General features: G+C 47.7%; 1 gene segment (V, D, J or C); it reads left to right on the top strand.

The window, feature by feature from the left end:
* Window positions 1–3,927: 3,927 nt before the first annotated feature.
* Window positions 3,928–13,176, top strand: LOC149120234 (immunoglobulin heavy variable 3-66-like). The segment is given in 4 exon segments: window positions 3,928–3,973; window positions 4,077–4,399; window positions 9,483–9,665; window positions 13,063–13,176. Coding segments are annotated over 4 exon segments (666 nt in total).
* The last annotated feature ends 372 nt before the right edge of the window (window positions 13,177–13,548 follow it).

Below are 13,548 nucleotides of genomic sequence, written 5' to 3'. Positions count from 1 at the left end.
CAGCTGTGTCTCAGGCTGAGCTTCTGCATGCACCTGGAAAGCCTACAGGGACTTCCTCATCCTCTAGGTCCTGGGACCCTCCTGGGGGCTCCCTGCCTGAATTCAGGAGGGAAATGCACTGGACATCAGCAGTCAAGGTCATTACTGAATGGAAAGTGTTGGGTGTGCACTTCCAGCTGATCTGGTTCTGTCGCGTGTTGTGGGACCCCCTGCACCTGCTGTGGTTCAGGGAGAGCAGAAAGTGGGACACACAGTGGCTGTGCACTCTGGAGCTGGAGTCCACATCACGGGGAGCTGTGTCTGTGGCTCCAGCATGATGACCAGTGTCCTGAGGCTGGATCACAGCTGCAGGAAGAGCCAGTCTCGGAAACCATGTATCCAGAGTCCCTACTCTTCACTCCATGTCTATGCTGGCTGGAATCATCAATCCATTTGGAATCCTTCATCAGTTTTAGAGAGGGAGACACCCAGGCTGCATATCAGAGTGCTGGACTGAATATATTTACATTGTTTTTTTTTTTTTTTGACAATCAGATTTAGACAGTGGGAGAGAGAAAGAGAGAAAGGTAAAAGTCTTTGTTCCATTGGTTCCACCAAAATGGCTGCTACGGCCAGCATGCTGCGCCGATCCAAAGCCAGAAACCAAGTGCTTCCTCCTGGTCTCCCATGCGGGTGCAGGGCCCAAGCAGTTGGGCCATCCTCCACTGTCTTCTCAGGCTGCATCAGAGAGCTGGAGTGGAAGAGGAGCAACCGGGACAGAATCCAGCGCCGTAACCGGGACTAGAACCCAGATTAGCCTAGTGAGCCGCGGCACTGGCCCACATTTACATTCTTAACCACACTTGTAACTGACAGTGCACCCTGGAAGACAGCAGATGATGGATCTGTTATGAGGCCCTATCAACAAGGTGGGAACACTGATGCAGTTCCATGTTCCTGAGTTCCAGCTGCCAAGCCTTGAGTGCACTGCCTTTGTTTATCATCTCCATAAAACATTGGCAAACACAACACCAGTATTCAGAGTATTGAATCTTCATGATTTGCCATTTTTGCCATTTCATTGTCATAAATGTTTGATAAATAATAATTGAATATAGACATATGAGGTACAATGATATTGTTGTAAAACAAATGTATCAAATTGAGTGGAATTATGAAGTCACTCCTATTGACATGCTCATCACAAAATCCACATGTTCCCATGGTAGAATGTCAGTTGTCTTCTGTTTTGGAATTCTGTAGACACAATATTTGCTTAACTGCTGTCACCATGCTGTACATTAGATCCCTCAACATGTGGATCCTGTGGGACTGAAACTCTGACCTTGCTCCAATGTCTCCTCTGTTCCATGCCCTTTTCTTCCATTATTGATTCCTTCTTCCATGAAAATTTCACTGGATTATATGTGTGAACACTCGCGAACGATGCTGCTTTAATTGCACATGGAACTGCAGTTGTATTTTCTATAGAGACTGTGAATCCCATGCACATCTCCCTGGGATTTCACATTCCTGCTACCCAAAATGCTGTTTGAAGATCCTGTGATAACTGTATGTCTCAGTTTTTGATGACTTTCCATAATGGATTTACTAATTTACCTGACTCCAGCCTTGTACAACCAGAGTGGTCATCTCTCTTCCTTCACAAGAATTGTCAGCTCTGGCTTGTCTGGTAATACTCATTCTAACATGAAGGATGGGACATCTCATTGTGCTTCTAAAATGTGCATACATGATGATCTGAGATTTATGGCATTTTACATGTTTGCTTTTATATCATTTCTTAAATTTTATAGATGTAATATACATTTAAAAATTCATAGATTTTGTTTTAAAAGTTGTATGTACGTTTTTATCTAAAACCACAAGGCTGAGACTGACAGTGATCATCTAACTCCTGGTCACTTCCCAGGTGGCTACAAACGCTTCAGCTGGAACAGGTGACAGCCAGGTACTTAGAATTCATTCCAGGTCTCCAACGTGGGAGTTCTTGGAACTTCACCTACGGCCTCCCAGAGTGGGCTTAGGCAGGAATCTGAAACTGGAACAAAACTAGGACACAGCACTCAGCATCCTGATGCGGGAGCAGCAATCCCATTGCTAACTCCAGTGCTGCTGCTGTCACCACCTTGGCAGTAACTGCATTTAAACAATTGATGTCTTCCCTTGGGATTCAGTTTTCTGTGTTTATTCAACATATGCATATAGGCTCCTAATGATATATAACATTAATTTTCCATTTATTTTAATATCTATTTATTTAGTTTGAAAGGCAGTGTTATAGCAAGAGAGGAAGAGACCAACAGATGGAGAGAGAATCTTCCTTCCACAGGTTTCCTTCCTGAATGGCTGCAAAGGCTGGGATGGCTGAGCCTGAAGCCAGGAGCCTGGAACTTCCCCGAGTTGCCAACAGGGCTGGAAGGGGACAAACACTTGGGTCATGGTAGACAGTGATCTCCATTGCACTCCCTACCTCTGTGAGTAAAAGCTTGTGGACTGCATATATAACTAATGTCAAATACTATGTGTCCACGTGTACCTGCATTATTTCTGTTAGCATATTATGCTCAAGGCTGACCCAAGATTTCCTAATGACAAAACAATCTCCTTCTTAACACTGAATAATATTCCATGTCAAATGTAACAGACTGCATTCACCGTTTTATGCACATTTGGCTTTATTGTAGACTGAACTATTGTGAACACAGCTGCATTACCTGAACCCAGGACTGTGGGTGAATTGTGACACAGTGACTTCATACCCAGTGCTTGAGCTGAACTCAGCGTCATGATTACCAGACACAGGGAAGAGAGGGAACAGCAGACGGCTGCTACCAGGACACAAAGCAGCACTCAAAGCAAGGAATAATTCTGCCCCCACCACAGTGGGCTGACTCAGTTCACTACAACCCACGATATGTTCCACAAATAAACAGTACTGAGGACATCCGGTCTCCCAACACAAAGTGATGGAACGGAGGTAGAAATGTGAGTGACAGTGAGTTGATCTGTGCCCATTTCTGCAATACACAGATTCCAATAGCACACTACACCCCACTAACATGCACAGTGTTCTGTGTTAATGAACAGTTTTAAAATAAGGTAATGGATGAATAAGGAAACAATACATAGTATCCTTAAATGAATCCACTTGCAGTCTTTCATCTGTGTAAATATGGGCGGCAGGCATTAGGACAAAATTGGCAAAGTTCCCACTAGGGACACCCGTGTTCCCATCAGAGTGCTGCTTGAGCCCAGCCACACGGCTTCCCACACTTTTTCCTGATAACACATCGTGGTAAACTACAGATGACGCTATAGCGATAGAGCCCCTACAACTGACAAAGGAACCACAGACGCAGTTCTGGGCTCCAGGTTTTAGAAAAGCTAACTCCTAGATGTTGTAGGCATTTGGGGAGTTTGGGGCTGTCAATCCAAAGGCAGAAATCTCCCATTTTCATCTTTGCTGTCCATCACTACACTTGTGTTTCTCTCACTCCTTCTCTCTATCACTATTCCAATGTCTTTCATATAGATGATAGAGAGGTCAATAGATGATATGAAACAATTGTTATTTAAAAATGAAGGACATGATATTGCTTACACTGGATATTAAGGGTATACACATATTAAAAGGAAACAAGGTCATTGCCTTCAACTGTTATAAAAAAGCAATAAAACATAAAAATTCATATGATCCAAATCCTATCATAGCCTACACCCACAGGACATGTACATCTGCCCTGGGCCCTGTCCTGTCTGAGACGTCTACTCCAGGGCTGGCTATATAGGAGCAGACATGCAAATAGGGCCTCCCTCTGCCCATGAAACCAGCCCAGCCCTCACCCTGCAGCTCTGGCACAGGAGCTCCAGCCCCAGGACTCCCAGGTGTCCACTCAGTGATTGCACTCAACACAAACGCTCACCATGGAGACTGGCCTGCGCTGGCTTCTCCTGGTCGCTGTGCTCAAAGGTAATGATGGAGAATGCGGGGCACTGAGTCTGGGAGAGGACGTGAGTGAGAGACACAGAGAGTGTGAGTGACAGTGTATTGACCAGGACATCTGTGTTTGCAGATGTCCAGTGTCAGCAGCTGACGCAGTCCGGAGGAGGAGCCGGAGGAGGCCTGGTCAAGCCTGGGGGATCCCTGAAACTCTGCTGCAAAGCCTCTGGATTCTCCCTCAGTAGCAGCTACTGGATATGCTGGGGCCGCCAGGCTCCAGGGAAGGGGCTGGAGTGGATCGGATGCATTTATGCTGGTAGTGGTAGCACTTACTACGCAAGCTGGGTGAATGGCCGATTCACTCTCTCCAGAGACATCGACCAGAGCACAGGTTGCCTACAACTGAACAGTCTGACAGCTGCGGACACGGCCATGTATTACTGTGCGAGAGACACAGTGAGGGGCCCTAGGGCTGAACCTAGACACAAACCTCCGTGCAGGGGCGCGCGGCTCCACCAGGGGGCGCACAAGACGTACCGAGAGCACATTCTGGTCTTGAGTAGGTGCAGGAAGAGATGAAGCCCTGGTTTCCTGTCAGGAAATTGGGGTTTCCTCTCCGGTAGCCGTTTTGAGGAATTAATTCTACTCTTGTTGTTCTGACCCTGCCGATGACTTCAGTGACGGTGAGAAAGTTTGATGTGAAAGGAAGGAGTCGTTAATGAACAAATTCAGTTCATAAACAAGGACAGCAGTCACCAGGATCAGAGATCCTGGGAATCTGAGGACCTTGGTGATTCTTTTCCAACCTGACTCAGGACAGCGCCCTAGGGCAGTGCCGATTTTAGGACAATTTTAGTTTTCCCTTTAGAACCAGGGACAGTAGAGCTAGGGTTTCTGTTCTGGTAAACCTCAACTACCTAAGTCATCCCTCTCCTCCCATTAAAATGAGCATGTGTACCGAACTGAACCTACATTTTTTTTAATCTGTGGGTGATCCATATTTCTACAGATTGTGCCCACATCGCCATTTTCTTTTTATTCCTAAAACATTTAATTGTTCCTGTGTGAATGTCACAGCACTCAGGAATGTACTTGCCACTCAGCTGTGTCTCAGGCTGAGCTTCTGCAGGCACCTGGGGAGCCTACAGGGACTTCCTCATCCTCTAGGTCCTGGGACCCTCCTGTGGGGCTCCCTGCCTGGACTCAGGAGGGAAATGCACTGGACATCAGCAGTCAAGGTCATAACTGGATGGAAAGTGTTGGGTGTGTACTTCCAGCTGATCTGGTTTTGCTCCAGTGTCGTGGGACCCCCTGCACCTGCTGTGGTTCAGGGAGAGCAGAAAGTGCGACACACAGTGGCTGTGCACTCTGGAGCTGGAGTCCACATCATGGAGAGCTGTGTCTGTGGCTCCAGCATGATGCCCAGTGTCCTGAGGCTGGATCACAGCTGCAGGAAGAGCCAGTCTCAGAGACCATTTGTCCAAAGTCCCTGCTCTTCTCTCCATGTCATGCTCACTGGCATCATCAATGCAGTTGGAATCTTTCCTCAGTATTATATAGGGAAACACCCAAGCTGCATACAGAGTGCTAGATGGAGCCCATTTGCACGCTTTCCCAGACTAGTAACTGACAGTGCACCCTGGAAGACAGTAGATGATGGATCTGTTAGGAGGCCCCATCACCAAGGTGGGAACACTGATGCAGTTCGATGCTCCTGGGTTCCAGCTGCCAAGCCTTGAGTACACTGCCTTTATTTATCATCTCCAAAAACGTTGGCTAACATGGCTAACACAACACCAGTATTCAGAGTTCTGAATCTATCTGTTTGGTAAATAATACCTGAACATAGAGATATGAGGTACCATGATATGTGCTGACAAAATGAATGTATATTGTGAGAAATAATGTTCTCAGATTTAGTGACATGTTTATCACTAAATGGACATTATTTTCATGATAGAGTGTCAGTTGTCTCCCGTTTTGGAATTCGGTAGACACAGTATTCTCTTAACTGCTGTTACCATGCTGTACAGTAGACCACACAACATGTGGATCCTGTCGGACTAAACATCTGTCCATGCTCCAGCATCATCTCTGTTTCTACCATGTTCAGACTTTGGTCTTTACCATTGTGCTTCCTGCCTCTGTGAGTTCATCCTTTTTATCCCACGTAGCTAGCATCACCTATTATTACCTTCTTGGCCTGGATGGTTAGCAGTTAGTTAGTTAGTTAGCTAGCTAGCTAGTTAGAGTGTACTTATCCTGACACATTATCCTTGGACATTATTCTCCAGGATCTTACAAGTTTCCAAGATATCTGATTTTCCTCCTGTTTACTGCCATATAAATGTCCTGTTAAAATATAACTTTGTCCACTTGTCCCTTTATCCATTCCTTCTTCACTGTAAATTTCACTGGTTTATATGTGTGAACTCTTTTTTTTTGACAGGCAGAGTGGACAGTGAGAGAGAGAGAGAGAAAGGTCTTCCTTTGCCATTGGTTCACCCTCCAATGGCCGCCGCAGCCAGCACACTGCGCCCGGTGCACCACGCTCATCCGATGGCAGGAGCCAGGTGCTTATCCTGGTCTCCCATGGGATGCAGGGCCCAAGTACTTGGGCCATCCTCCACTGCACTCCCTGGCCATAGCAGAGGGCTTGCTTGGAAGGGGGCAACCGGGACAGAATCTGGTGCCCCGACCGGGACTAGAACCCGGTGTGCCGGCGGCACAAGGCGGAGGATTAGCCTAGTGAACCGTGGCGCCGGCTATGTGTGTGAACTCCTGCAAATGATTCTGCCTTAACTGAACATGGGACTGCAGATTTCATTCCCATAGTGACTGCGCATCTTGTGGACACCTCCCTGGGATTTCATATTCCTTCTACCCAGGAATGGTGTTTGAGGATCCTGTGATAATTTTATTTCCCAGCCTCTGATGTTTTCCATGAAGGCTTTACTAACTTACTTGACTCCAGCCTTGTACCAGGTTATCATCTCTCTCTTCCTGCACAAGATTTGTCAGATCTGGTATGTCTGAAAATACTCAGTCTAACAGGAGGGATGGGATGTCTCATTGTTTCTCCAACATAAACATGAATGAAGATTCCATATTTAAAGCATTTTTACATGGTAGCCTTTATATATTTTCTTTAAAAAATACAGATATACTTTTACATCTTGTCAAATTTGTATTTGGTTATTTGTCCAAAAAGACAGAGATAGAGACTGACAGACAGTGATCTACTGAATCCTGATAACTTCCCAGATGCCCATAAAAGCTGAGTTGGGTCAGACCATAGCCAGGTGCATGGAACTCAGTCCAGGTCTCACACATGGGATAAACTCAGACTTCTCGTACTGCCTCCCAGAGTGCACATTGACAGGAATCTGAAATTGGACCCAAACTAGGACACAACACTCAGCATCTTAATGCAGGAGCAGGAATCCCACATGCTAACTCCAGTGCTGATCCTGTCACCACCTTGTCAGTCACTGCATTTAAACAATTGGTTTCTTCCCTTGGGATTCAGTGGCTTGAGTTCATTCAACATTTGGAAATAGGCTCCTAACCATATGTATAATTAATCTTTCATTTATTTTAAATGTCTATTTAGTTTATTTGAAAGACTGTGTAATAGAGAGAGAGGAACACAAAAGGAGCTGAAGAGAGAATCTTCCATCACTGCTTTTTTTTTCCTGAATGGCTGCAAAGGCTGGGGATGGCTGAGCCTGAAGCCAGGAGCCTGGAACTTCCTCCAGTTTCCCACAAGGCTGGAAGGTGACAAACACTTGGGTCATGGTAGACAGTGATCACCATTGTGCTTCCTCCCTCTGTGAGTTCAAGCTTGTGGACTGCATATATAACTAATGTCACATACTATGTGTCCACATGTACCGGGATTATTTCTGTTAGCATATTATGCTCCAGGCTGACCAATGATTTTGTAATGACAGAAAAACCCCTTTCTTAATACTGAATAATATTCCATATCCAAATGTGAAAGAATCCAGTCACTGTTCTATGCACACTTGCTTTATTGTAGACTGAACTACTGGGAACAAAGCTGCAACCTGAAGCCAGCACTGCGGGTGAATTGTGACACAGTGACTTCATACCCAGTGCTTGACTTGAACTCAGAGTTATGATTACTAGACACAGGGAAGAGGGGGGAAAAGAGGACGACTGCTACCAGGACACAAGGCACCACTCAAAGGGAGGAATAATTATGTAGACACCACAGTGGGCTGACTCAGTTCACTACAACCCATGATAGGTTCCACGAATAACTAGAACTGAGACCTCCAGACCTCCCAACTCAGTGTGAAGGAAAGGAGGTGGAAATGTGAATGACATTCAGTTGATCTGTGCCCATTTCTACAACACACAGATTCCAATAGCACACTACACCCCACTACCATGTACAGTGTTCTGTGTTCAGGAACAGTTTTAAACTAAGGCAATGAATGAATAAGGGAACAAAACATAGTTAACCTTAAAAAATCCACTTGCAGTCCTTCATCTGTTTAAATATGGGTGGCAGGCATTAGGACAAAATTGGCTAAGTCCCCACTAGGATCACCCATGTTCCCATGTGAGAACTGACTGAGCCCAGCCACACGGCTTCCCACACTTTTTTCCTGATAATGCATCATGGGAAACTGTAGATGACGCTAAGAGCAAATGAGCCCCTACCTCGGACCCGGGAAACACAGACACAGTTTTGGGCTCCAGGTTTTAGAAAGGCTAAGTCCTAGATGTTGTAGGCACTTGGGATGTTTGGGGCTGTCAACACAAAGGCAGAAATTTACCATTGTCATCTTTCTGTCCATCTATACATTTCGGTTTCTCTCCCACCTTCTCTCTCTGTCACTGTTCCCATGTCATTCAAATAGTTAATAATGATCTAATGGTTATTTGAAAAATGAATGACATGATATTGCTAACACTGGATATTAAATGTACACACATATTAAAATGAAGGAAGGTAATTACCTTCCACAGTTAATGTAAAATTTCACTTGATCTGAATCCAAATATAGATATCATACTATTCTCCCAGGACACCCACTTCTGCCCTGGGCCCTGTCCTGTGTGAGGCATCTGACCCCATGACTGGTTAAATAGCAGCAGCACATGCAGACAGGGCCTCCCTCTGCCCATGAAAACCTGCCCAGCCCTCACCCTGCAGCTCTGGCACAGGAGCTCCAGCCCCAGGACTCCCAGGTGTCCACTCAGTGAGCGCACTCAACACCGACGCTCACCATGGAGACTGGGCTGCGCTGGCTTCTCCTGGTCGCTGTGCTCAAAGGTAATAATGGGGAACACGGGGCACTGAGTCTGGCAGAGGACGTGAGTGAGAGACACAGAGAGGGTGAGTGACAGTGTCCTGACCAGGACGTCTGTGTTTGCAGGTGTCCAGTGTCAGGAGCAGCTGGTGGAGTCACGGGGAGGCCTGGTCCAGCCTGGGGGATCCCTGAAACACTCCTGCAAAGCCTCTGAGTTCGACCTCAGTAGCTACTGGATGTGCTGGGTCCGCCAGGCTCCAGGGAAGGGGCTGGAGTGGAATGGAGAAATTAATCCTAATGGTGGTAGCACATGGTATGCGAGCAGGGTAAATGGCCGATTCACCGTCTCCAGAAACAACGTCAAGAGCACGCTGGATCTGCAAATGAGCAGTCTGACAGCCGCGGACACGTCCCTCTATTACTGTGCAAGAGACACAGTGAGGGCCCTCAGGCTGAGCCCAGACACAAACCTCCATGCAGGGGCCGCGGCTCCACCAGGGGGCGCACAAGACGCACTGAGCAGACTCAGACCCATTCCCAGATGCAGTGGGAGGTGAATCCCTGGTCCTCCTGAGAAAATTGGGGTTTGTGGTCCTGTAACCATTTCTTATGTTCCAATTCTGCATGGATGATTCTGTCCCTAACACCGATCACCGAGCAGAAGTTTTGGTATCACGGGAAGACGTCACATGAAGAAAATGGAGTCGTTTTGGAGGAATGAATGACATTTCTGGGGTCCCCAGCATCTGAGACCTGAGGGAGCTCTGGGCACCCGGGGAGGCTTTTGCAGCCCGAGTCACGGAAGAGCTCTCCATGGAATTCTCTGATGATGTCATCTGGGACCCTGCTGAGAGCCCAGGGGCAGTGTAGAGCTGGTCAGGGGCTATGAATGCTGCAGTGTTTCACATCCATGCCCTCCCCTCCTGCACAGCTGGGCCCTGAGGGGTGAGATGACACCGTGGTCCTGGTCCTGGGGCTCCCGTGTGCATTCTCTACAGCTGTGCCCTCGTCTCCCTTTCACTTCTTCACCCTGAACTCACAGGTTGGGGTCCACGTGGTCCAAACCCCAGGTCAGGGATTAACCTGCAGCTCAGGGGTGGCTCAGGCTGTGGCTCCGAGAAATCCTGCTTGCACTTCCTCACTCACGTCTCCTGGGATCCCGGACCTGCTCTCATTTGCAAGCAGAGGTGGCCGTTGGTAGTCCACTGGGTGTGGAGAGGTCTTGTTCCCCACACTCTGCTGGCCTTGTCTCCATCTCAGGGAGACCAGCAGGTGGGACAGCCCAGTGAAGTCTGCACTAGAGTCCAGGTGGTTCTGGACTGTGTCCCTGTGAGCCCACCAATGATCCAACCCTGGAGCTGCATCCCTGCTGCATGAAGGGCCTGCCCCAGAGACTGTGTGTCCAGAGACCCCGACTCCTTCCTCCAGGGACTGCCCGCACCTGTTCTCAGCCATGCTCCTCCTTCTGTGGAAGCAAAATTGTCCTTCAACTCTCAACTTTATCATCATCAGGAATGAACAAATTTTCTGCTCTTCACCAGGATAACTGCATCAACCCCATGTGTTTACAAAATGTCTCCTGCAAAAATGCAATTATTCTCTCGTGTAGTATTTTTACAGAAACTGAAGCAATTCTCTCAGATGATGTAGAAATGACTAATTCTGAGTGGTTCTTTCTAAATCTGGAGACAAAGGAGAGACTCTGTTTCAGGTGGGAACAGATGAGTGGCTAGTATGTCGCTATGCACGTGGTTTTTTTTCCCATGTTGGTTCCAAATGTAGTACCCCAGAGGGGAGGTGTGTGGAGCTCACAGCTGTAGAGGCTGAATTCCAGGAGCAGACAGTGAGAATGTTGTGCCATCAGGCATCCTAATATTGTGAACATCATACAGTTCAGGCATCCAAATATTGTGAACAGGGATGGGAGGGACCCCATCCCCACACAGGACGTCAGACGAGACCAGGGCTCACTCTAGCAGCACTGTGCTCTATGCAGAACCTGAGGACCCAAGAGATCTACTGTGATCCCCTCCATAGCAGATTCCCCAGAAATGAACAAATCCCACTAGGCCTCACTCGCAGAGCTCCCCTACTTCTCCCACGGTCAACCTGGAATCACTCCAAAACACACACACCTTTGAGGACACACTCTGCCACAGGCAGAGGAGGGAGGTTTCCTTCCACACGCATTGTAGGCCTGATGACACAGAACCTGTTGTTCAGGATGAAGCCAGTTGTGTAAAACAGGTATTTTGAGACTTTAGAAGACTCAGGGCCAGTTTTAAACACAGCTCATGCAGACAGTCCTTTTGTTCCTTTGGGATACAGGCTACTGATCATACGTTCTGTATGAAAATAGTTACTTCCATGTGTGTGTAGGCTGCTCACTTCTCATTGGTCCACTTGCAGTAGAGAAGCTCTGTAGTTTATGCAGCATCATCTGAAAAGGTTTTCTTACGTTGCCTGAACTCTGGAGATCTAAAATGGAAATTATGGACAGACCACTATCAGGGAGATTCTGCCGTATATTTCCTTCTAGTAGTTGTACAATGGACTTTGCATCTGATGTCAGATCCTGGTTATTCCATGAGTTTCATGTAAACATCCAGACCGTGCACCCCCTGCCAGTGCTGTAACGTTGGGGCCATGCTCAGCTCTGATGCTGTGAGGACAAACCACATCCACCCTCACAGGCTGCTCCCAGCATTCTGTGTGGTCCTGTTCAGGGCACTGGAGACCTCAGCTTCCTCCATGAGGCCCTGACGTTGAATCCACTCATGGTGGGAGTCGTCACTGGATGCACTCCCAAGAGACGATGTCATTCCACGTCTCCCATGCACCTGTGCTAGTTTTACTCAGTGGTGGTCAGTGTGGGGGTTGCTGGGGGCAAGGACACCTGATCAGACCTCCTGATTCAGTGTTCTCCTGCAGGCAGTGGGGCCCCAGCTGTGTGGCCCTTCCACCTGTCCTTACCCTCCTGCAGAGGAAGAGCCCACCCCTCCACCATGTCCTCTCCCTCCTGCTGCTGGACCCTGTCCTCACTGTCACTTCCCCACGTGCCATGCTTCTCCTCCCCAGTCCTCAGCTTTGGGGGTGGAGCCATCCCCTGAAGATGCAGACTTCTGTGTCTTGGGGGATCAGTGCTGGCACAGTGTCTGGGGTGGACTCTGCTCACGAACATTTTCTACAGGATCCCACCAGGACATGGGTCATGATGGTTTCCTCCTGCAGGTGAATCACTTTCCTACTCAGTGGACACAGAGGAGCAGGGTCTGGGGTATTGAGGCTGAGGATGCTGTTCCTGCAGAGCCGTGAGCAGAGCCAGCACTGCTTGGTATGCGTGTGTGGTCTCTCCAACTGAGCAGCTGAAGGCTGCATGTTAGGTGGAACTTACCCTCCATACTTGATGCACGGAGCCTCCCATCATGCATGTGGGGACCTCACCACCCAGTGATCCCATTGAGAGAGGGCTTTAGGGAGGGGAAAATACCATGAGGGTTGCTGCCTGCAATGAAGGGAATACGACTCTTAGAGAGACCCTCCCATACATTTGTGGTTCCTGGCGCTGCAGGAACAGGAATCTGGTATTGGGTGCCAGAGTCACATGTAAGACCCTTGCACTCCCTTGGGGGAGGTGCATATCTTAAACAATGCAACTTTCATTTTATTATTTATCTTATATCCATGAAATTTGATAACAGAGTTAAGATTAATGTGCTGCACATTTTCCAAAATATAATATACTTACTCTAATTTGTTTCAATTTTACTATTATCAGATTTTCAGATATTTTGGTTAAAAACTAATAAACCCTCATTCACCTGTGCCCTACAGGATCTGCAAACTCAGGGCCTTCAACTTCTGCCCCTGGAAACCTACATGATGCTCAGCGCTGACTGGATGAAATCTGTTGTGAAGGAGCCCAAAGGGGCTCAGGTCTTAATGTGACTGGAGGAGGTGGGCCAGGGCAGGGTGACACGGGCAGTGGACAGCACCGTGGAATGTGATATTTATTCTTGGTGTAGTTGTGATGAGGAGTGAGAGAGGCACAGGTGAGTCGCACTCACCACACACTTTCAACATGTGGGGCTGCCTCTGTATCTATCACAACTCGACAGCATTGGGAAGCAAATTGCCCAGCAGAGAAATTGTGAAGAACAGACAGACACCAGCACGTGAAACACCACACTGATATACACCTGCATGAAACCTGGTCCCCTGTGCATCTCTCTGTCAAAAACAGAATCCAACAAAAGTGCTCCATGTTCATGAACTAACTGTTGTGAATGAGGTCACTGTAGTTGGAGATGGGACTGCAAA

Source organism: Oryctolagus cuniculus, chromosome 20 (assembly GCF_051225735.1).
Source record: "Oryctolagus cuniculus isolate XC-2025 breed Fujian yellow rabbit chromosome 20, ASM5122573v1, whole genome shotgun sequence".
In the NCBI taxonomy this organism is placed as follows: domain Eukaryota; kingdom Metazoa; phylum Chordata; class Mammalia; order Lagomorpha; family Leporidae; genus Oryctolagus; species Oryctolagus cuniculus.
Note: the sequence above shows the minus strand (reverse complement) of the source record. Positions and strands in the feature narration are given on the sequence as shown.